This window comes from Hemitrygon akajei, chromosome 4 (genome assembly GCF_048418815.1).
Source record: "Hemitrygon akajei chromosome 4, sHemAka1.3, whole genome shotgun sequence".
NCBI classification, from domain to species: domain Eukaryota; kingdom Metazoa; phylum Chordata; class Chondrichthyes; order Myliobatiformes; family Dasyatidae; genus Hemitrygon; species Hemitrygon akajei.
Window position 1 is genome coordinate 111,287,817 of NC_133127.1, and position 25,302 is coordinate 111,313,118.

At 42.2% G+C, this 25,302-nt stretch overlaps 1 protein-coding gene across 3 annotated transcripts in view; it reads right to left on the reverse strand.

Moving 5' to 3' along the window:
- myo16 (myosin XVI) overlaps positions 1-25,302 on the reverse strand; it is a 1,004,680-nt gene that overhangs the window by 700,758 nt on the left and 278,620 nt on the right. For all 3 annotated transcript variants that reach the window (XM_073043171.1, XM_073043172.1, XM_073043173.1), the window contains one exon: positions 7,434-7,558. In XM_073043171.1, the coding sequence (XP_072899272.1) occupies positions 7,434-7,558 (125 nt within the window). The remainder of the gene's footprint in view (positions 1-7,433; positions 7,559-25,302) is intronic.

Consider the following 25,302-nt stretch of genomic DNA (forward strand, 5'->3'; position numbering starts at 1 on the left):
ATGCACTCTAGTATTAGAGAGGTCAATCCTAGGAAAAACAAGATAGTACCTGTTTAACTATGCCTTGTATAATTTTGAAAATTTCTATCAAGTCTCCCCTCAGCCTCAGTAGCTGTAAGGAAAATAGCCGCGGTCTGGCCAACCGCTCCTGATAGCATCCATGCGTCCTCTATAGCAGGCACCTTTCTGGTAAAACACCTTTGACCCTTTTCTAAAGCCTACAAACCTTCCTGTAATGAAGCAACAAGAACTGAATGCAATACTCTAAAATGGGAGTTTTATAAAGCTAGAACATAACTTCCTGGCTCTTACATACAATACCTCAACTAGTAAAGTTTACCACTCTATCAATCTGTGTGGTCACTTTTGGGGAGTTAGGTGTCTGGATCCCATGATATCTCTATGCATCAACACTGTTAAGAATCTGACCATTAACCATGTACTCTCCCTTAATGTCGATTCTGCCAAGGTGCAGTAGCTCTCTCTTCTGCCACTTCTCCACACACACCTGCACCTGATCTACATCACGCTATATCTGCCTCTAATCCTACCTGCTATGGGTAAGTTGATTTTGCATCCAAACAGCCAAGTCAGAATTGGACACAGCAGCAGGCTAGTCTGGAGATTAAATTTGGGTGTGCAATGGCAAATACTAGTGCATGTTCAAGAACTCATTTGAGGATCTGAACGACTACACCGGGCTCATTACAGACTTTATTAAAACCACTGTGGATGAGTGTGTCCCCACAAAATCATTCAGGGTTTTCTCCAATCAGAAGCCCTGGATGAACAATGAAGTCTGGAACCTGCTGAGAGCCAGATCAGAGGCATTCAAGCCTGGTGAGGAAGAATGATACAAGAGGTGCAGGTATGATCTCTGGAAAGGCACATCTCGGGTGAAGTAGAGATTCTGGACTAGAATGGAATCAATGATGGACGCTCAACAGCAGTGGCAGTGTTTGAATGCTTTAACTTCCTACAAAGCTAAATCTTGCAACACGAGGGACAGCAGAGCTTCACTTCCAGATGAGCTCAATATCTTCTGTGCTCACCCCGACCACCAGAACAGGGAGGAATCTTTGCCACCACCCAATGTTTCCCGATGATCCTTTGGTCTCATGTAACCCAGGCTAATTAAACTCAAAGATGTAATGTTAGAAAACTCCACCTGTGGAGGGATGAAAATGAGGTTTACCAAGTTAAAAAAAAAAGAACTTGTGAAAAAAAGGCTATGCAGGAACGAGGGAGGGCAATGCGGGAAAGTGAGAGAAACGCAACAAACTATTAGAAACTAAAGATATAAAACTGTTAAATGTGAAATTAGTAGCGAGTATCTCTACCCTACTTACTTGAAAACCTCAGGGTGGAACCCTTGGAGAAGAAATGATAGCGATAAAAGATCTATTGAAGTTACAGCTATAACGAGCAGCAGCTATAACAAGACAATATCGGCAGAGGCAAGTGTCCAAGATCTCTACTGTGTAACTGGGAATTAGTTCTGTTAAATCACACCAAGGGATTTGGTCAGGTTTTTTTTTAATAAGTTTGTGAATCGACATTCCATGGATGATCAACTATTTCATCCAACAAAACAAGAAACAGATGGCGAGCCATCCAAGATGAAGAACCAGCACGGGAACAAAATGTTTCCTGACGTAGAGGATGGTTCGATGTACAAGTTTATTTTCATTTGAAGGATCTGAATTAGATTTTCTGCAAGAATTGATTACTTTTGCAAAGACTTTAATGTTACTGAATGAAATTTACTTTAAATGTTGTGACGTTGATAGATAAGCTGTATAGATAAATAATTTAGTTATAGATAAATAATGTAGTTAAGCTGTATAGATAAATAATTTTTGAATTTGAATTTCAATTTGTGACATACTTAAGAATAGGAATTCAATTAATTTTCTAACTAGGGATGAATAAAAAGGAAAAGTTAGTCTATTAACTAGGGAATAGCACTACATCTAATTAGTTAGAGAAATTGGTGTAACAAAGGTTATTCTAATGAATATCTCTGATTCTAACTAAACAAGACTTTGGTTCTTGTTGATAACTGAGATTTGGAACCTCAACAGAATGCTGGAATTTTGAATTGTTCTTACTCATGTGAATATTTTGTATATCTTGTTTTTTTTATATATACAAAACTTGCCTCCAGAAGTGTGTGTTTTCTATTCACTACCTCCTTTCAATATCTAGAGCTTCTGATGGCCTACTAGCTCCTAGTGTAGTACTATGTAATTTGATTTTTCTCATAGAGTGCAGTGACCAGTCAAACGAGATAAGAAAAGTGCTACACAAGTGTTACACGCAGTATCTGTAGATGATGTGCAGGTTGCGATCAAGGGAATGAATCCAAGAAAAGTATCTAGTCCGGATTTAGAAAGGAGTGGATCCATTAGACAGATGCAGCATGGATTTAGAAAGGGCAGGTCCTGTTTGACTAATTTACTGGAGTTCTTTGAGGACATAATGAGTGCAGTGGATAGAGGGGAACAGGTGGATGTCATATACTTGGATTTCCAGAAGATGTTTGATAAGGTGCCACACAAGAGACTTATAAATAAGATACAGATTCATGGAGTCGGAGGAAGTGTATTGGCATGGACAGTGGATTGGTTAACCAATAGAAGGCAGAGAGTTGGTATAAATGGGTATTTCTCCGGTTGGCAGTCCCTGGTGAGTGGGGTGCTGTAGGGGTCGGTACTGGGCCCACAGCTGTTGATGATTTGGAGGAAGGGGACTGAGTGTGGCATAGCAAAATTTGCTGATGACACTAAACTGAGTGGAAAAGCAAATTGTACAGAGTATGTTCAGAGTCTGCAGGGGGATATAGATAGGTTAAGTGAGTGGGCCAAGGTCTGGCAGATGGAATACAACGTTGGTAAATGCCAGATCATCCAATCTGGAAGGAGTAATATAAGATGAAAGATTGCAGCAAGCTGTTGTGCAGAGGGACTTGAGAGTGCTTGTGCATGAATCACAAAAAGTTGGCTTGCAGGTACAACAGGTTATTAAGAAGACAAATGGAATGTTGGCCTTCATTGCTAGAGGGATTGAATTCAAGAGCAGGGAGGTCATGCTGCAACTATACAGGGTACTGGTGAGGCCGTACCTGGAATACTGTGAGCAGTTCTGGTTTCTGTACTTGAGGAAGGATATACTGGCTTTGGAGGCAGTGCAGAGGAGGTTCACCAGGTTGGTTCCAGAGGTGAAAGGGTTAACAATGAGGAGAGATTGAGTTGCCTGGGACTATACTCTCTGGAATTCAGAAGAATGAGAGGGGATCTTATAGAAACATACAAAATTGTGAAAGGGGTAGATAAGATAGAAGTGGGTAAGTTGTTTCCATTGGTAGGTAAGACTAGAATTAGGGGACATTGCCTCAAGATTCAGGGGAGAAGATTTAGGATGGAGCTGAGGAGAAACTGTCCTTCCCGGAGAGTGGTGAATCTGTGGAATTCTCTGCCCAGGGAAGCAGTTGAGGCTTCTTCACTAAATATATTTAAGATACAATTAGATATATTTTTACATAGAAGGGGAATTAAGGGTTATGGTAAAAAGACAGGTAGATGGAGCTGAGTTTACAGACTGATCAGCCATGATCTTATTGAATGGCGGGGCAGGCTCGATGGGCCAAATGGTCTACTCCTGCTCCAATTTCTTATGTTCTTATATGAGTGTCTTGCCTAGAACTGAAGACCTGTGCCAACCAACTGGCTGGTGTACTTTTTAAAAGCTATTATTAATGCTTTTTGAGAGAGTGATTTAGATGCATATCATATTTTTACTGCGTTAAGTATTGTATGTAATTAGTTTTGCTACAACAAGTGTATGGGACATTGGAAAAAATGTTGAATTTCCCCATGGGGATGAATAAACTATCTATCTATCTATCTATCTATCTATCCACAGATATCTTCAACCTCTCACTCCGGCAGTATGTGGTACCCACCTACTTCAAGCAGGCTGCATTCGTACTGGTGCTCATGAAGAGCATGATAGCCTGTCTAAATGACTATCACCCAGTGGCACTTCCATCCACAGTGATGAAGTGTTTAGGGAGGCTGGTGTTGAAGCATTTCAGCTCCTATCTGAATGGCAATTTGGATCTGCTCCAATTCACCTACAGCAGATACGATCTTGTTGGCTTTTCACACAACCCTGGAACATATGGATAGCAGAGATGCATACATCAGGATGCTCTTTATCAATTAAAGCTCAGCATTTAACACTATCATCACCTCAAAAGTAATCAGTAAAGTCCAAGACCTGGGCCTCAATACCCCATTGTGCAATTGGATACTGGATTTCCTCACCTGTAGACCCCAGTCAGTCTCCTCCACAGTCTCCATCAGCATCGGAGCACTGCAGGGATGTGTACTTAGCCCCCTGTTCTACTCACTTTACACCTGTGACTGTGTGGCTAAGTACAGTTCCAACACCACATACAAGTTTTCTTATGACACCACTGTTATGGGCTGTATCAAAGGGGGTGATGGATCAGCATACAGGTGGGAGATTGAAACCTTGGCCGAGTGGTGTAATAACATCAACCTCTCACTCAATGCCAATAAGACCATGGAACTGATTGTGGATTTCCGAGAAGGAAACCAGAGGTCCATAAGCCATTAATCATTGGAGAATCAGAGGTAGAGAGGGTGAGTAATTTTAAATTCCTGGGTGTCACTATCCAGGATGTCCTGCACCCATCATATAAGTAGAAATGTGCAGTAAGCACGACAGCACCTCTACTTCCTCAGGAGTCTGTGGAGCTCCATGTGATTGAAAACCTTGGCAAGCTTCTATAGATGTGTGGTGGAAAGTGTGCTGACTGGCTGCATTACAGCCTGGTATGGGAACACTAATGCCTTTGAGTGGAAAATCCTACAAAAGGTAGTGGATTTGGCCCAGCACACCATGGGTAAAACCCTCCCAACCATTGAGAGCATCTACATGAAACATTGTCGTAGAAAAGCAGTATCCATCATCAAAGATCCTCACTATCAAGGCCATGCTCATTTCTCACTGTTGCAATCAGGTAGAAGGTATAGGTACCTCAGGACTCACATCACTAAGTTTAAGAACAGTTACTACCACTCAACCATAAAGCTCTTGAACAAAGGAGGATAACTACACTCATTTAACAATTCACTTATGGATTCTGTTATCTTGTTTTTTCATTCTTGTTATTTATTGCTATTTATTTATATCTGCATTTGCACAGTTTATTTACAGTTAAGTTCCTGATATTTACAGTTTATAGTTACTGTTCTATAGGTTTGCTAAATATGCCCACAGAAAAAGAATCTCAGGGTTGTATGAGATGACATGTATGTACTCTGATAATAAATTTTACTTTTAACTTTTAAGTATTACAAAAGTAAATGACCCCACATCAACAACATGGAAATTATATCAGAATCAAGAGGAATGCCTTGGCCAGCATAGATTCCTTTTCAAGGGCATTATCTTTTCTATTTTTTGATCATTCGTGGAGGGGCTGAGAAACATGAAAGGCACAGAGATTTGTAAATTCATGTATTAATCCAAGGAAGGCGATGGGCCCAAATGGCGTCTGGGGACGGGTTCTCCGGGCCTGTGCAAGAGAGCTAGCTGGAGTGTTTGCTGACATCTTCAACTGCTCCCTGCTTCAGTCTAAGATCCCCTCGTGTTTTAAGAAGGCAATGATAATCCCAGTGCCGAAGAAAAGCAAGGTGGCATGCCTGAATGACTATCGACCTGTGGCTCTGACATCAATTGCTATGAAGTGCTTCGAGCGATCGGTTACGGCACACATCAACCATAGCCTACCGGTCAACCTCGATGCTTTGCAATTCGCCTACCGGAGCAACAGGTCAACGGCAGATGCCATCACTCTGGCACTACATTCCTCCTTAGAACACCTGGAGAATAAAGACGCATATGTAAGGCTCCTTTTGATCGACTACAGCTCTGCCTTCATTCCAAATAAACTGATTCCTAAGCTCCGGACCCTGGGTCTTAGCACTCAGATCTGCAGCTGGATCTTCAATTTCCTCACAGACAGAACCCAGGCTGTAAAAATAGGAGACAAGCTCTCCTCTACAATCACTCTGTGCACCGGTGCCCCACAAGGCTGTGTATTCAGCCCCTTGCTGTACTCACTGTACACCCATGATTGTGTAGCCAAGTTTCCATCAAACTCAATATATAAGTTTGCTGATGACACCACAATTATAGGTCGTATCTTGGGTAATGATGAGTCTGAGTACAGAGAGGAAATTAAGAACCTGGTGGCATGGTGCGAAGACAATAACCTATCCTTCAATGTCAGCAAGATGAAGGAATTGGTTGTTGACTTCAGTAGGAGTAGCGAACCGCACAACCCCCATCTACATCGGTGGTGTGCAGGTGGAACAGGTCAAAAGCTTTAAGTTCCTCGGGGTGAATTTCACAAATGACCTGACTTGGTCTAACCAAGCAGAGTCCACTGCCAAGAAGGCCCACCAGCACCTTTAATTCCTGAGAAAGCTGAAGAAATTTGGCCTGTCCCCTAAAACCCTCACTAATTTTTATAGATGCACCGTAGAAAACATTCTTCTAGAGTGCATCACAACCTGGTGTGGAAGTTGACCTGTCCAAGACCGGAAGAAGCTGCAGAAGATCATGAACATAGCCCAGCACATCACACAAACCAATCTTCCATCCTTGGACTCACTTTACACCGCACACTGTCGGAGCAGTGCTGCCAGGATAATCAAGGATAAGTCCCACCTAACCAACACACTTTTTGTCCCACTTCCCTCTGGGAGAAGGTTCAGGAGCTTGAAGATTCGTACGGCCAGATTTGGGAACAGCTTCTTTCCAACTGTGATAAGACTGCTGAACGGATCCTGACCCGGATCTGGGCCGTACCTTCCAAATATCTGGACCTGACTTGCACTATCTTACTTTCCCTTTTCTATTTTCTAATTACTATTTATAATTTAAATTTTTATTATATTTACTTCGATTTGTATTTCAGGGAGCGCGAAGTGCAGAATCAAATATCGCTGTGATGATTGTACGCTCTAGTATCAATTGTTTGGTGACAATAAAGTAAAGTAAGTATTTATTGACTGAGCTAATAAAGGTAAGTCAGTAAATACAGATTCTCTCTGTGCCTAGCAGACCATTAATGCTTGTAACAATATCAAGAGTCTCAGAAGCAGGAGTGAGATGGATGACATGACTCATATGGCAGAAGTCTGACGGAATCCACAAGTTTTACAATACTGCATTTTAGCTAGAACTTCAGGGTTAACAACATCAGGAAACAGAAGGAACCAAAGATTATAGCATCAATGGTTAATATACACATGTAAATAATGACACATCAGATGAAAAATAGTAAAACGTAAGTTAGACTATGTGAGGTTATACAATTGAAGAAGGAAGCTTACCAGTGTGACTCCTTCGTCATTCTTTTCATTGACATTTCCACCACAGGCCACGAGATTCCGAACATCTGCCAACATTTTTGAAGGACGTGCTGTCTTTATCTGCTGTAGGGAGTTTATATCAATACCTAGATAGAGTAATATCTGAATTAAAATGCATTACTGGCATATCTTGCACAATGGCCTAAAAGGAGAGCAAATGCTTTTTCTGATCTTACACTTATGCAGTTAGTTTGTAAAGTAACCCTGAAATAACTTTCATTAATAGAGCAGCTTCATGCCGATCTTTAGCACTAACATCTTACAGGAGATTACCAGTACAGCACATGAGATATATTAGACTAGAGGATAATCCAGAATGTAGGGCAACACACACTAAATGCTGGGTGGAACCCAACAGGGCAGGCAGCATCACTGGAGGGAAATGAACAATTGACAATAGCAGAAGCAGAGGCACTAATGCTGAAATGACAATTATTAGCGATGTGTGAGAGAGCAGATGTGAAGGAGATCAGAATCAGAAACAGGTCTGTTATCACTGGCATGTGTCATGAAATCTGTTAACTTAGCAGAGCAGTTCAATGCACTACATGATAATATAGAAAGAAAAACATAAGTAACTATATATATGTACTCTATATTGAATAGATTAAAAAAGTGCAAAAACATAAATTATACATATTTTTGAAAAAGTGAAGCAGTAGTGCTCACGGGTTCAATGTCCATTCAGGAATCGGTTGGCAGAGGGGAAGAAGCTGTTCCAGAATTGCTGAATGTGTATCTTCAGGCTTTTGTACCTCCTTCTTGACGGTAACAACCAGAAGGGGGCATGTCCTGGGTGATGGGCAGACTTCTAGGTCAGAGGAAGTGACATTGGAGGAGAGGAGAAAACCAAAGGAGAGGTCTGATGGCTAGAATGAGAGTTTTAAAACTGAGGTAGTATAGTGACAGAAGCCACAGAGGCCACTGTGTACAGGTACTGATGTAAATTGGGATGATTATTTCAAATGGGGCAAGGGGAGGGATAATGAGTGATTAACAACCTCAGTAATGGAGATGCAATGCTCAGACCTGATCAGACACAGCAATCGGGGGAGGGTAAACAATACAGACTGATCCTGAAACCTCGAGACACAAGAGCCTGCAGGTACTCAAATCTGGGGCAACAGACAATCTAGTGGAGGAACTCAGCGGTTTGAACAGCTTCCAAGAGAACAAAGGAATTTTAGACATCCTGATGATGATTGGCAGATACAGACAAGTGGGTAAGAGGGAGCAGGAGAAGAACAGTTGTGAGAGAGAAGCAGATGGATGAAAAGTGGAAGTTGCTGTGTCTTTACAACTAAATATCAATTAAATAAAAACACATGAGGAGGGTGAGCTGAACTGGTATCTTTGCAGCAAAAGAGAGCATCAGATCAATGCGCATGGGTAAGTTATCAGTCCATAAGTAGTGCTAAAGGGAGTCATTGCTCTAAAAGAAATAGACCAGTGCATTACACTTCCTCCTCCTTTAGATGAATGTAACATAAAACTGTATATGTAACAATGGACAATAGACAGTAGGTGCCATTCAGCCCTTCTAGCCAGCACCGCCATTCACTGTGATCATAGCTGATCATACACAATCAGCACCCCATTCCTGCCCTCTCCCCATATCCCTTGACCCCGCTATCTATAAGAACTCTATCTAACTCTCTCTTGAATGCATTCAGAGACTTGGCCTCCACTGCCTTCTGGGGCAGAGCATTCCACATAGCCACCACTCTCTGGGTAAAAGAGTTTTTCCGCATCTCTGTTCTAAATGGCCTACCCCTTATTCTTAAACTGTGGCCTCTAGTTCTGGACTCACCCATCAGCAGGAACATGCTTCCTGCCTCCAGTGTGTCCAATCCCTTAATAATCTTATATGTTTCAATCAGATCCCCTCTCATCCTTCTAAATTCCAGTGTATACAAGCCCAGTCGCTCCAATCTTTCAACATATGACAGTCCCGCCATTCCGGGAATTAACCTTGTGAACCTACGCTGCACTCCCTCAATAACAAGAATGTCCTTCCTCAAATTTGGAGACCAAAACTGCACACAATACTCCAGGTGTGGTCTCACCAGGGCCCTGTACAGCTGCAGAAGGACCACTTTACTCCTATACTCAATTCCTCCTGTTATAAAAGCCAGCATGCCATTAGCTTTCTGCACTGCCTGCTGTACCTGCATGCTTGCTTTCATTGGCTGATGTACAAGAACACCTAGATCTCGTTGTACTTCCCCTTTTCCTAACTTGACTCCATTTAGATAGTAATCTGTCTTCCTGTTCTTGCCACCAAAGTGGATAACCTCACATTTATCCACATTAAACTGCATCTGCCATACATTTGCCCACTCACCCAACCTGTCCAAGTCACCCTGCATTCTCATAACATCCTCCTGACATTTCACACTGCCACCCAGCTTTGTGTCATCAGCAAATTTGCTAATGTTACTTTTAATCCCTTCATCTAAATCATTAATGTATATTGTTAACAGCTGCGGTCCCAGCACCGAACCTTGCGGTACCCCACTGGTCACAGCCTGCCATTCCGAAAGGGACCCGTTAATCACTACTCTTTGTTTCCTGTCAGCCAGCCAATTTTCAATCCATGTCAGTACTCCGCCCCCAATACCATGTACCCTAATTTTGCCCACTAATCTCCTATGTGGGACTTTATCAAAAGCTTTCTGGAAGTCCAGGTACACTACATCCACTGGCTCTCCCTTGTCCATTTTCATAGTTACATCCTCAAAAAACTCCAGAAGATTAGTCAAGCATGATTTTTCGTTCATAAGTCCATGCTGACTCGGACTGATCCTTCTACTGCTATCCAAATGAGTCATAATTTCCTCTTTTATAATTGACTCCAGCATCTTTCCCACCACTGACGTCAGGCTAACCGGTCTATAATTCCCTATTTTCTCTCTTCCTCCTTTCTTGAAAAGTGGGACAACATTAGCCACCCTCCAATCAGCAGGAACTGTTCCTGAATCTATAGAACATTGGAAAATGATTACCAATGCGTCCACGATTTCTAGAGCCACTTCTTTAAGTACCCTGGGATGCAGACCATCAGGTCCCGGGGACTTATCAGCCTTCAGACTCAACAGTCTATCCAACACTGTTTCTTGCCTAATATAAATTTCCTTCAGTTCATCCTTTACCCTAGTTCCTTTGGCCACTATTACATCTGGGAGATTGTTTGTGTCTTCCCTAGTGAAGACAGATCCAAAGTACCTGTTCAACTCATCTGCCATTTCCCTGTTCCCCATAATAAATTCACCCGTTTCTGTCTTCAATGGCCCAATTTTGGTCTTAACTATTTTTTTGCTATTCACATACCTAAAGAAGCTTTTACTATCCTCCTTTATATTCTTGGCTAGTTTACCTTCGTACCTCTTTTTTTCTTGGCGTATTGCCTTTTTTGTTATCTTCTGTTGCTCTTTAAAAGCTTCCCAGTCCTCCAGTTTCCTGCTCATCTTTGCTATGTTTTACTTCTTCTTTTATTTTTATACTGCCCTTTACTTCCCTCGTCAGCCATGGCCGCCCCTTACTCCCTTTAGGATCTTTCTTCCTCTTTGGAATGAACCAATCTTGCACCTTCTGCATTATTCCCAGAAATACCTGCCATTTTTGTTCCACTGTCTTCCCTGCTAGGGTATTGTTCCATTGAACTTTGGCCAGCTCCTCCCTCATAGCTCCATAGTTCCCTTTGTTCAACTGTAATACTGACACATCCGATTTTCCCTTCTTCTTCTCAAATTGTAGGTTAAAACATATCATATTATGGTCACTATCTCCTAATGGTTCCTTTACCTCCAGGTCCTTGATCAAATCTGGTTTATTGCACAACACTAAATCTAGAATTGCCTTCTCCCTGGTAGGCTCCAGTACAAGCTGTTCTAAGAATCCATCTCGGAGGCACTCCACAATCTCCCTTTCTTGGGGTCCAGTACCATTCTGATTCTCCCAGTCTACCTGCATGTTGAAATCCCCCATGACAATTGTATCATTACCTTTACGACATGCCAATTTTAACTCTTCATTCAACTTACACCCTACATCCAGACTGCTGTTTGGGGGCCTGTAGATAACTCCCATTAGGATCTTTCTACCCTTAGAATTTCTCAGTTCTATCCATACTGACTCTACATCCCCAGATTCTATGTCCCCCCTCACAAGGGACTGAATATCATTCCTCACCAACAGAGCCACCCCATCCCCTCTGCCAGTCTGTCCTTTCGATAAGATGTATATCCTTGAATATTCATTTCCCAGGCCCTGTCTGCTTGAAGCCATGTCTCAGTTATTCCCACAACATCGTACTTACCAATTTCCAACTGAGCCTCAAGCTCATCTACTTTATTCCTTATACATCATGTATTCATATATAATACTTTTAATTCGGTACTCCCCTCTCCTTTCATATCAATTCCTATTTCACTTGGCCATACTGTATGATCTCTTCTTGAGCTTTCTACTCCATTGATTCTGTTGTCCTTTTTAACTTTTCTTATTTTCACTTGCCCTTTAACTCCATCCTTATATTTCCAGTTCATCCCCTCCCCCCCACTACTTAGTTTAAACAATCCGTGTTGCAGTGGCAAACCTGTCTGCCAGAATGCTGGTCCCCTGCCTATTAAGGTGCAACCCGTCCCTTTTGTACAATTCATCCCTATCCCAAAACATATCCCAGTGGTCCAAGAATGTAAATCCTTGCTTCCTGCACCAGTTCCTCAGCCACACATTCAGATCCATTATCTCCCTGTTCCTGCCCTCTCCAGCACGAGAAACTGGAAGCAAATCGGAGATAACCACCCTGGAAGTCCTGCTTTTCAGCCTTCTTCCGAGTTCTCTGAAGTCCTGCTGCAGAATGTCCTTCCTCTTCTTCCTGATGTCATTTGTGCTGACATGCACTACTACTTCCGGCTGTTCACCTTCACCCTTGAGGATTCCCTGCAATCGGTCCGTGATGTCCTGGATCCTAGCACCAGGGAGGCAACACACCAACGTTAAATCTCGCCTGTTGCCGCAGAAACCCCTTTCCGTACCTCTTACTATGGAGTCCCCTACTACCACGGCTCTTCCTGATGTCTGACTCCTCGGCTCTGCTTCTGCACCAATTTTCGGCTCACAGACCTGTCCGCCTCTCAGACTGGCAGTATCTTCTGTCCTGACAGCTTCCAAGAAGGTGAACCTGTTTACGAGAGGTACATCCCCTGGGGTCTCCTGTACTTCAAGCATCCTTTCCTTCCTCATCGTCGCCCCCTTTCTCTCTTCCGGTATCCTCAGTGTAGCAACCTCACTGTAGGTCCTGTCCAGAAAACCCTCGTTTTCGCGGATAAACCTGAGGTCATCCAGTTCTTTCTTCAGTGCTGCAAAGTGCTCCTTCAGAAGCTGAATCTGGACACACTTTCCACAGCTGTAGCACCATCAGTGTCCCTGACCTCCCACATCATGCACGTAGCACACTAAATCAGCTTAGCGGTCATGTCTTCACCCTCTGCAATTGTGCCTGGTGTAGTCTCCTCGCCGAAGACTCTCGAGCACTTTTCACACCAGACACTTCCCTCGACCAGGCCACTTCCCGACAAAGCATTCAATTTTCCTTTAACAAACCATATCTAAATAAACATGCTTTAACAATAACGGTCCATAACTACACTATACTCATGATTCAGTCCTTTGGGAGGTATACTGGTTCCTTCAGGATAGTGCCTTTGGACCCATGGAGTGGCATCGGGTTTCGCAGGTGTCTTGTCAAACACAACTTTCTCTGTTGTAGGTGTCACATTGCTGTCAGTGACACGTGTTATATACCCCTATAGGGGTCATATTTTCTGTGGACTGTCACTTTAGAATGTTGAGAGAATGAGACTGACTTTTAGACACTCTTGGATTTCTGCTGACTATAAAAATTGCTCTGTTGCTATGGTGAGCAGCTCGTGTTTACATTTCTCTGGACTTAAACAAGGACACTACAGAACTGCTGTCAGTTTCTGGGTTGCCATGGTGAGAGAGAGGTGGAATTATTTGATGGACAATGAATGTTTACATTTTTCCACGGCTTGTTTTGAATATACAAGGACACAGAGACACACAATCAGAGTCGAGATGGTTTCGGTCAATGAAAGACACCAGTGAGTCTGGTTGCTGGTTTAAACTTTCTCTCCAAGTAGCCCGTGAGGGTGAGTTTTTTTCCATTCAGATACGAAAGTGTGTTTGTCACAGAGTTAACCCGCAGGAGTGGGTTCTCTGGTGAGGGGAAAACCTTTGTGAATACGTGTGTGTTTACCCTTTGTCTGGGTGTGGTAGTTCACTGAAGAAAGGCACCCCAGTGGCAAATCATTGTTGGAGTTATTTTGTACGTTGTGGAACTGGACAAGTGGCTATCACGTTGTGTGTGATTGAGGTAACCTTGTGGAATCTACTGATGTGTCAACCCTTGCCTGGGTGGTGGTTCCCTTGAAGATGGTCCCCTTTGTGATAAGCTACTGTTGGTGATATTTCGTGTGAGGATTCGGAGGACAACGGGAAGGTCGACAACACCTGTTTGCTTGGATTACAAATCTCTCTCTCTCTCACTTCAAATTTTGTGAACTGAACAGAACTTTCTTACATACCATCGTAAGACTGTAACTCTTGCCACCTGAGCTTGAATGAGTTTGGGAACCTTAGTTTTACACCTACATCTTGATTACATCAAGATGGCGGTGCGACGCAGCGCACAGCAGCCACTGCAGGAATGAATATCTGTTCTCTGTAAGTAGGGGCCGTGTACAATCCTGATTTGATGGAGACGGACGTGTGAAGCATGGAGGAAACTTTTGAAATGCCTGTTTCGCTGCTGCTGCTACTGTGTGATCGGAAAAATCTCCGGGAGGAAGGCCCCGAATCCTCAGCTTTGCCTGTTGCTTGGCGGCTGGTGCCGTGGTCGAAGCGCTCGGCAGAGATGGTGCTCGGTGTCGGAGGGCTGGTCGGAGGCTCGAAGTTTTCGGACGGACTCGGAATTGGCTGTGGTCGGAGCTCCCAAAGTGCTGTATCAGCAAGCTGCAGTGCTGGAGGTTCATGGCAGGAAGAGTTTTTCTTCCTTCTACCATCTGCATGAGATGATGGGCTGTCGGGACTTTGAGACTTTCTTTTAAACCGTGCCATGGACTGCTCTTTATCAGATTATGGTATTGCTTTGCACTGTTGAAACTATGTGTTATAATTATGTGGTCTTTGTCAGTTAGTCTTTTATCAATTATGGTATTGTCTGCACTGTTGAAACTATATGTTAACTATAACTATATGTAATCTATGTGGTTTTGTGTATGTCTTGTAGCTTGAGGTTTGTCTGATGGGTTTGTAGTTCCTTTCCAGGGAACATGCTAAGACGTGCTAAGACGCAGCAGCCTCTCCGGACTCTGGATTGGGGATTACCAAACGTTATGTGGTTTTTCTTGTGTGGTCTGTTTTGTGCTTTTTCATGATATCACTCCAGAGAACGTTGTCTCATTTTTTTAACTGCATTGTATTTGTGGTTTATAAATGACAATAAACTGAATCTGAATATATGTATACCACTGCTAACCCTTGGTTTACCTAGTTTAAGCTACTATATTATGTAGTTACTAATAAAAGTGATTGTTAACAGCCAAACCAGACTCCAGGTGTGTTCTATTGCTGCTGAAACTTTTACAGTGTTGCGTGCACGTAAGAGGTACTTTCCCCAGGATTGCGTGTATGTAACACATGATCATTACTGAGAGGTAAGTCCAGTGGCTGTAATACGTCACTGTTGGATGCAATCGACTCAGATGTGTTCTTTGGCTGAGCATCTAATATCTGATGTCTAATACATGATACTAATATCTAATACATGATGTCTCCATGTATGATCTCCAACATCTAGTGGTCCAGTTTTTGTAGCTATCCTACCTGGAGTCTATTTGTCTTCTTGGTAATCACACACTAGGACTTCTGTCCAACCTTGAAGCTCCATGCTGATTTACTTGGCAACTGGCTGAACTGTTTATTTTGCACTTCCCTCCCTAGGTCTGGTTACAGGAGGTCTATGTGGGATCTCAGGTTCCTGCTCATTAACAGCATTGCAAGTGTTCGACTGTCGTTGTATGAACAGAATTCCAATACACCAAAAGGAAATGTCCACCTTGTGCTTTAGAGAAATGCCCTCCCTATCCATAGCTTTCATGGACTTCTTGAAGGTTTGGTCAAACTTTTCAACTAACCCATTCATTGCCAGGTGGTGAGTAGCTGACTTGAAATGTTTGGTGCCATTTTTCCTCATGAATGGTCTGAACTCCTCAGATATTCACTCACAATTTTTTCTGGTAAGACATTTCCAGAGAAGATAGTCCTCAGAGCGGAAGCAGTCTTTTCTGAGATGGTTGACTTCATTGGTATGACCTCCAGCCAGTTTGAATGAACATTCACAGCAATCAGAAATATGGAATTCATGACTGGCCCAACAAAGTCAATATGTGCTCTTTGCCATGGTGAAGATGGCCACTCCCATGGGTATAATGGTGCCTATGAAGGTGCATTTTGAATTTTGTGGCATCCTGATCAGCTTTTGGTCAAATCTTCAGTCTGTCTCTTTATTCCTAGCCGCTACACATAGCTCCAGGAGAGATTCTTCATCTTGACTATGTCTAGGTGCCTTCATGCAGATTCTCCAACATTGTGGTGCACAGCTTAGAGGGAACTACAACATAAGATCCACACATCAGCATTCTTTGACATAGAGACATTTGCTCGGGTCATTCATTGTTTCTTTTTGTATTTCAAAATTTGGTACTGACAACTGGTCCACCAATGCAGTGTGGAACACGTCTGCTGGGTCAGTGTGAAGACCTTTCTTCTTCAGTTGCCAACAGTGGAGGACATGACAAGCCATTAGCATTGCTGTGTTGTTTGGTACCTTTGAACCCTATGTCATAAGAGAAAAAGTGCTCAATGTCGTAACCGGGTAGCAGACCCCACTGGAATTCCCTTCCTGGGATGTATACTTTATACAACCTTGAGATTTGTCTTCATACAGACAGCTACGAAACAAAGAAACCCAGTAGAATCCATTAAAACAAAAGAAGACCCTCAAACACCTACCATACAGAGGGGAAAAAAGACAGGAACAGTGCAAACAATGAAAATAAGCAAATAGCATTCAGAACTGAAGTTTACAGAGGTGAGTTCACGCTGTATTAGTTGCAGGCCACAACCATGTTTGGTACAGAGATGGTCACCAGGGCTTGTCGTCTGTCACTTGCGTAAACTTATGGCTGTAGAGGTAGTGGTGGAACGTCTTTACGGCCTCTGGGTCAATCTGTGCATTGTTGTGTTCTGCACTTGTCAGTGATCTTGCAGCAAGTGCAATCAGATGTTTAGATCCATCTTTCATAATGTGTGACAAAACAGCACCAATGTCATAAGGGGACGCATCACCTGCCAGTCTGATGAGCAAAGATGGATCATAATAGGTGAGCAGTTCATCTGAGGTTATTCTTCTGTTTCCTTAAAAGCTCTTGCACATCTTTTTCACCACTCCCACTTTTCTCCTCTCTGCAACAGTGCATTTAATGGGTGCAGCACTATAGCAATGTTTTGAGAGAAACATTGTAGTAGTTTACAAGGCCCAAGTATGATCAGAGTTCTGACACATTTTCCATTTTGGGTGCCTGCAGCACTGCTTCAATCTTCTCTTCTGACTTATGTAAGCCATGTTTGTCAATGACATGTCCACAATCTGAGATTTCATCCTTGAAAAGCTCATATTTCTCTCTTTGCACACAGACCATACTCACTCAGCCCAGTAAGCATTTTACTAAGGTTCTGGAGGTGCTCTTCATTATTCTTGCCAATCACAATGATGTCACTGTGTTCCTGGGATATCTTGGAGCATTTGATCCATTGCTCTTGATTGTGAGGAACTTACTGCTTGAATCCTCCATTTGTAGATAGGCTTGCGACAAGTCAATCTTTGAAAACCTCTCCCAGCCTGCCAAAGATGCAAAAACGTCTTTTATTCATGGCAGGAGATACCGCACAGAATGCAGCACAGGGATGATGCACATTTTGAAGTCCCTCCATATGCAAACAGCTCCAGCCTTCCCTTTCGCCAAGACAATGGGTGTGGCCCATTTGCTTCACTTAACTTTGGAAAGAATGGCAGATTCCTCCAAGTTCTGAAGTTTAGCATTCACTTTAGGACATAAAGCATAAGACACTGGATGCACGTTATGGATTCTTAGTGTTGCAGCTTCATCCAGTTCAATTCTGGCCTTCATGCCTTTGAGATTACCAATTCATTTCTCAAATACCATCTCATTAGCATTAAGCACCTGTGCCAGTCTCTGGTTCATGCTATCATTTGGGCTGCAGTTACCTGTTGATGACACATTGAGAGCTTTGATTGTGTACCAGTCCAGTTGGATTTTTCTCAACCATTCACATCTGAAGTGCTGTCCCTCCACTTTCCAACATATAAATCTCTAAATGCTGTGTTTGGCCTCTATACATCACCTTCACTTTCAGTTTGACTTTTTCACCTGTGTAGGTCTTTAGCATTGCTGAAGTCTTTTCTAAAGGTGAAAAACAACCTGTTTGTAGGCAGCCTCTGAAATTATAGACAAAGCTGACCCTGTATTGAGCTCCCTTTTCAGTTTTACACCAGGCACATCTATTGTGATCCATATAATCCATATGATCTGCTTCAGTAATGCTATGCAGTTCTAGGCATGACAGCTCACCTTTATCAAACTCTGTGTTACCTGATTGTTTCACATTCAGTAACTTTTTGCATTTGTTTAGTTTTGTGTTTGAAACTTTTCACTCCACCAGTGGTTTTCCTCTTTGGTTGTGCTTTTTGTCTCATTTGCACACTCTTTTGATGTGACTTTGTGACACTTTCCGCATACTTTTTCCTTGAACTAACAGTCATTTGCATTATAGAAGGATTTGCCACATCAATAATGTTTTTGGCTTTTTGCACCGTTCAGGGATATTTTGTGTGTTTCACATTTTAAACTCTTTTTCTGTTGTTCTGCTGCATTCTTTGCTGCAGTTTCTAATGATATTGCAATGGTCAGGTTAGGTCTTTTTCTGACGGTAGCCTCATTTCAGTGCTTTCACTATGTATGCCACATACAAGCCTGTCCCTTAATGCATCTAAAAGCCCATCTCTAATGTCACAGTATTGGGGAAGTTTGCACAGATTTGCAATGTATTCAGAAATGCTTTCATCCTTTGACTGGCTCCTTTTGTTAAAATCTAAATTTCACATCCATTACTAGTGTGACAAGTTAAAGGATAAGACACTAAAGATCTGTTAAGTTCAAAAATTGTTTAAAAACAGTGAAAACACATGTTAAAAAGGGCTAAAGTACTAAAATGTATTTAATTCATTTCATTGTTTCTTTCATTCTTTATTGTGTAAAGTTAAGCCCTAATAGTATTATCAGTGATCTGCAGAGTAGCCTTCATCTGCTAGCCTGAGGTTGATTGCTTCTGTCTCCACCCACATAGCCGGGGACATCGCAGTACTTTCTTAACACAAAAATACAACTGCAGATGCTGTGGATCAAAGAATATGTACACAACGCTGGAAGAACTTAGCAGGTCAGGCAGCATCTGTGAGAAAAGAGTAGCCAACGTTTCGGGCCGAGACGTTTCAGGAATGGGGATGAAGGGTCTTGGCCCGAAACATTGGCTACTCTTTTCTCACGGATGCTGCCTGACCTGCTGTGTTCTTCCAGCAGTTCTATTTTCCCTTGAGTAAAGTTCTCAATGAAGACACATCACGTCCCTGTCGTGATTATTTCTCCCCGTTTTTCAGGTATGTTGTCAGTAATTTACGTTGTTAAAAGGGGTCATAACTTTCTAATATATGTAAAGTGTCAAGAGAGTGTTTATGTAACGTTTGACTAAGTAAGAGTAAAGTTCTGCCGAGTATATTAAAGCGTGTGTGTGAGCAGAGCCACCGCCATTTTGTGTACCAATACCGCGTGTTTTGCTGCTTTGTGAGTTTACATGTACACCTATGTAAATGCATTTTGCACAGTTGTTTGTGTATTATTTATTTAGTAACTTTAAGTTGTGAGAGTTTACTGAGCTAATGCTACATATTATTCACCAGTAACTGTACAGAAAATGTGAATTATGTCTCAGGGAAATTCTATGTATTGCTGTAATTTACAGAGGGTATGTATTCTGTTGTGACCAATTTGTTGTGAATTTTTTTTGTAATTTGTGATATTTTTGATGACTTGAGTAAAGTTCTCAATGAAGACCCTGTCATGATTATTTCTCCCTGTTTTTCAGGGGCGTAACACTAACAGTTTTGAGCTCAAGTGATTTTGTAAAATTTCAACAATTTCATCAAACATCCTGCTTGCTGTCTTTTCAGGAGTTACTAAATTGTGTAATATTTTAGTGCTCATTAAGTAAAAAGCATGGATACTTTCTTTCCCTCATCTACTTCATTTGCATTACAATACAGTTTAGCCCTCTCGATGTACAATTTCCAGTCCTCATTAGCACTATCAAGTTCATCAAATTTTCCAACTAACGTTATCATCACTTTATTTTCACTTTAACTTTGCTAGTTCTGTGTCTCTCACTGTGTACAGTGCATTGTTACTCACGCATCCCTTTGTTAGCATCCATGACAGCCTTCTTCATATTAATTCAGTCTTTTCTCACACTGTCTCATTCCCTTCTCTGAATTCTGATATTCATCGCTAATTTGTTGGGTCTTTACAACTACATAACATTCAAATAAAAGCACTAATGCGGAGAGTGAGGTTAATTGCTATCTTTACTTCACAGTTTGAGAGCAAACAATCAATGTGCATGGCTGAGTTATCAATCAGTACAAAGTGCTGAGTCAGTACATGGAGGGGGAGTCATTGCGCACAAAGAAATTCATCCATACATTACAGAAGTAGACAAGGAGAAGAAAAGCAGGGGAGGAGAAGGTGAAAGTGAATACCTTGTCTGCTCTCCTCTCCTCCTCTACTTCACCCAGAATAGATATGCAATATTCTATTCAATTCATACTTATCCCAACCTAGTCATCAAACTATTGTGGAGCCACTGTAGTCTGCCATACTGACTTCTACCTTACAGAGGCCAAATGGCAGCTTTTGGATATGTCTTTAGAAAGTATTCACTCCTCCAAAGAATGTAAAGCCATTGTCTTCCACACTGTTGCAAATCTCATCATATTAGCAGATTTCTCTTCCACAGCCTTCAGTCTAATAGTGCTCTACTTACCTCTTAACCAAGATCCGTAGACAGGACAGTCCTAGTAAGCTCATTGTTTCTGCCTGCTCTTACCCACTGAATTTATTGCCTTATATCTCAACTCCTTTGTGTCTCCCTTTGTCCAGACCCATCTCAGCTATATACGGGACACCTCACCACCATACCTAAATAGCCCTTCCAGGTGTGTCAGAGATTCATGTGCATTTGGGACACCTGGTGTGGCTTCCACTACATCAATGAGACCAAGTGCAGACAAGCAACCAATTTGCACAGCAATGGGCATCCTGAACTTTTGGCAGCATGCCATTTCAACACCCCCTCCTACTCCCAAATTGGCCTATCCATCCCAGCCATTTCCACTGCCAGGGTCTAATGCGGTCTACAAGAACAATACTTCATTTTCTGCCTGGGTACTTGTCCACCTAGTGGTACAAAACCTTCATTTTCTTATTTCTGATAATCCTCATGTCCTGAAACCCCCTCACTCTCCTTCCAATCTACTTCTGATTTTTGTTCTCTTTCCTATACCACCCTTTCAGACACCTATCACCCATTTATGTCTCCTTTTCTCTCCAGTTCTATCCTCTGTCATGCAGGTGAGAAACTGCTAAAAAAATTCAGCAGTCTAATGAACAAGGAAGCAATTAAAGGAGAGAGAGGACTCTGACTTAGGACCTGGCACCGATCCCTATAGCACATCTTTAGTAACAGGCCTGCAGTCAGACAGGCAACCATCTATAACCACTCTCTGACTTTTCCAACAAATCCAATGTCTCATCTTGAATTCTGAGCGACTGAACCTTCTTGGCCAATATCACATGTGAGACATTGTCAAATGCCTTATTAAAGCCCATGTAGACAACATCCACTGCCTTGCCTTCATCTGCTTTCCTCATAACTTCCTCGAAAAACTTTATAAAATTGGTTAGACATGATCTATCACACACAAAGCCATGTTGATTATCCTTAATTAGTCCATGTCTATCTACACCTGGAATTGTGATATTGTAGCCATTAGTGAGACTTGATTGCAGAAGGGGCAGGTCTGGCTCTCAATATTCCAGGTTTCTGTTGTTTTAGACAACACAGAGTGGAATGGATTAAATGAGGAGGGGTGGTTTTACTAGTCAGGGAAAATGCCACAGCAGTGCATAGATATATGTGAACAACCAAATCTCAAGGTTGTATAATTAATGCATTTTTTTGAAAATAAATATATTTAAATCTTGAATATTTGATATATCTAGTCCCTTAGAATACCTTCCAATAACCTTCCCACTATGATGTCAGACTCACCAGCATGTAATTTCCTGGTTTATGTTTGGAGCCTTTTTGGAGTGTAACAACACTGGCTATCTTCCAATCCTCTGGTTCCTCTGGTACCTCTCCTGTCAATAAGGATGATTTAAATATCTCTGTAAGACCCCCCTGCAATTTCTGCACTTCCTTCCTGTAGGGTCTGAGGGAACATCTTGTCAGTTCTGGAAATTTATCCATCTGATTTGCCTTAGGCTAGCAAATACCTCCTCCTCTGTAGTCTACACAGGGCCCTTGAAGTTGATGTCACATTGTCTCTCTTCTATAGACTCTGTGCCCGTCTCCTGAGTAAATACAGATGTGAAGAATTCATTTAAGATCTCCCCATCTGTTTTGGCTCCATACATGAATTATCATTCTGGTCTTCATGAGGACCAATTTTGTCCCTTGCAATCCTCCTTTTCTTAACATATCTGTAGAATCCTGTAGGAATCTCCTTCACCTTGACTACTAGAGCAACTTCATGCCTTCTTTTAGTCCTCCTGATTTCTTTCTTAAGTGTTCTCTTGCATTTCTTACACTTCATAAGCACCTTATTGATTCCTGCTTCCCTATACCTGCTCTGCACCTCCTTTTTTCTCTTAACCAGGGTCTCAATATCACTTGAAAGCCAAGATTCTCTGCACTTGTTTTCTTTACCTTTTATTCTGACAGGCAATTACAAACTTTGTGCTCTTAAAGTTCACTTTTGAAGGCTTCCAACTTACCAAGTATACCTTTGCGAAAAAACAGCCTGCCCCAATCCACACTTGCCTGAACATTTATGATACCATAAAAATTGGCCTTTCTTCAAGTTAGAATTTCAACTTGCAGACCTATAATTTTACATATTTACTTTGAAACTAATGGCATTGTGGTTACTGGATACAAAGTTTTCCCTTACACAAACTTCTGTCACCTGCCCTGTCTCATTCCCTAATAGTAGATCAAGTAGATCACATACTGTATTGTTGGGACTTCTACATACTAATGAAGGAAATTTTCCTGAACATATTTGATAAACATTATCCCATCTAGTCCTTTTGTAGTAGATTCCCAGTCAATATGTGGAATGTTAAAGTCACTACAAGACCATAAGAAATAGGAGCAAAATTATGCCATTCAGCCCATCAAGTCTGCTCCACCATTCCATCATGGCTGATCTGGGATCCCACTCAACACTATGCACCTGCCTTTTCGCCATATCCTTCGATGCCCTGGCTGATCAGGAAGCAATCAACTTCTGCCTTAAATATGCCTACAGACTTGGCCTCCACCACAGTTTGTGGCAGAGCATTCCACAGATTCACTGCTCTCTGGCTAGAAAATTCCTCCTTATCTCTGTTCTAAAAGGTCACCCCTCAATTTTGAGGCTGTGCCCTCTAGTTCTGGATACCCCCCCCCTAAAGAAAACATCCTCTCCATATGCACCCTATCTAGTCCTTTCAACATTCGGTAGGTTTCAATAAGATTCACCCCCTCCCCCATATTCTTCTAAATTTCAGTAAGTACAGGCCCAAAGTTGCCAAACACTCTTCATATGTTAACCCTTTCATTCCCGGAATCATCCTCATGAACCCCCTCTGGACTCTCTCCAATGACAACACATCCTTTCTGAGATATGGGGCCCAAAACTGTTGACAATACTCCAAGCGCAGCCTGACTAGTGTCTTATAAAGCCTCAGCATTATCTCCTTGCTTTTATATTCTATTCCCATTGAAATAAATGTCAACATTGCATTTGCTTTCTTTACACAGACGCAACCGGTAAATTAACTTTCTGGGAGTCTTGTACGGGGACTCCTAAGTCACTCTGTACCTCTGATGTTTGAACCTTCTCCACATTTAAATAGTAGTCCACACTATTGTTCCCTTTACCAAAATGCATTATTATACATTTCCCAACACTATTCCACCTGCCATTTTTTTGCCCATTCTTCCAATTTGTCTACGTCCTGCTGCAGTCGCATTGCTTCTTCAGCACTACATACCCCTCCACCTATCCTTGCATCATCCACAAACTTTGCCACAAAGCCATCAATTCCATTGAAAAGAAACAGTCCCAATACTGACCCCTGAGGAACACCACTAGTCACCGGCAGCCAATCAGAAAAAGCCCCTTTTACTCCCACTCGCTGCCTTCTGCCTGTCAGTCATCCATGTCAGTATCCTCCCTGTAATGTCATAGGACTTTATCTTGTTGAGCAGCTTCATGCATGGCACCTCAACAAATGCCTTCTGAAAATCCAAGTAAATGACACCCACTGCCTCTCCTTTGTCCACCCTGCTTGTTACTACTATCACTTACTATAGTAACCTTATGTTTCTTGCAGCAATCTGCGATCTCTTTACAAATTTGTTCCTCTAATTCCCTCGGACTGTAATGTAGCTCCATTAAAGTGATCATATCTTTCTTATTTCTCGGTTCTACCCATTACCATAACAGATGAGTTCTCCAGCCTGTCTTGATGGAGCACTGCTGTGACATTTTCCCTGACTAGTAACACCACCCCTCCTCCTTTAATCCCTCCTGCTCTGTCATGTCTAAAATAAGAGAACCCCAGAATACTGAGCTGCCAGATCTGCCCTCCTGCAACCAAGACTCACTAATGGTCACTATGTCATAATTCCAGGTGTTGATCCACACCCTGAGCTCATCCACCTTTCCTACGTTACTTCTTACATTGAAATATACACAGCTCAGGACACTAGTCGCAACATGCTCAACCTTTTGAGACCTGGCTTTATCTGAGGTCTCACCAACATCTGTCTCCACAACCTCTCCACTAATTGTTCTGGCACTCTGGTTCCCATCTCCCTGAAACTCTAGTTTAAATGCAACCATGCAGCATTAACAAACCTTCCCACTAGAATATTAGTACCCCTCCCATTCAGGTGCAAGCCATCCCTTCTGTACATGTCCCACTTTCTGTGGAAGAGAGCCCAATGATTCAAAAATATTATGCTCTCCTTCCTACACCAACTCCTCAGCCACATATGAAACTGTACAATCTTCTTAGTTCTGGCCTCACTAACATGTGGCATAGGTAGCAATCCAGAGATCACAACCCTGGAAGTCTGCCTTTTAACTTAGCATCTAACTCCCTGAACTCCCTCTGCAGAACCTCGTCACTCGTCCTGCCCATTTCATTGGTACCTACAGAGACCACGATTTCTGGGTGTTCACCCTTCCACTTATGAATGCTGAGGACTCGATCTGAGATATCCTGGATCCTGGCACCTGGGAGGCCACACATCATCCAGGAATTTCATTCCCACC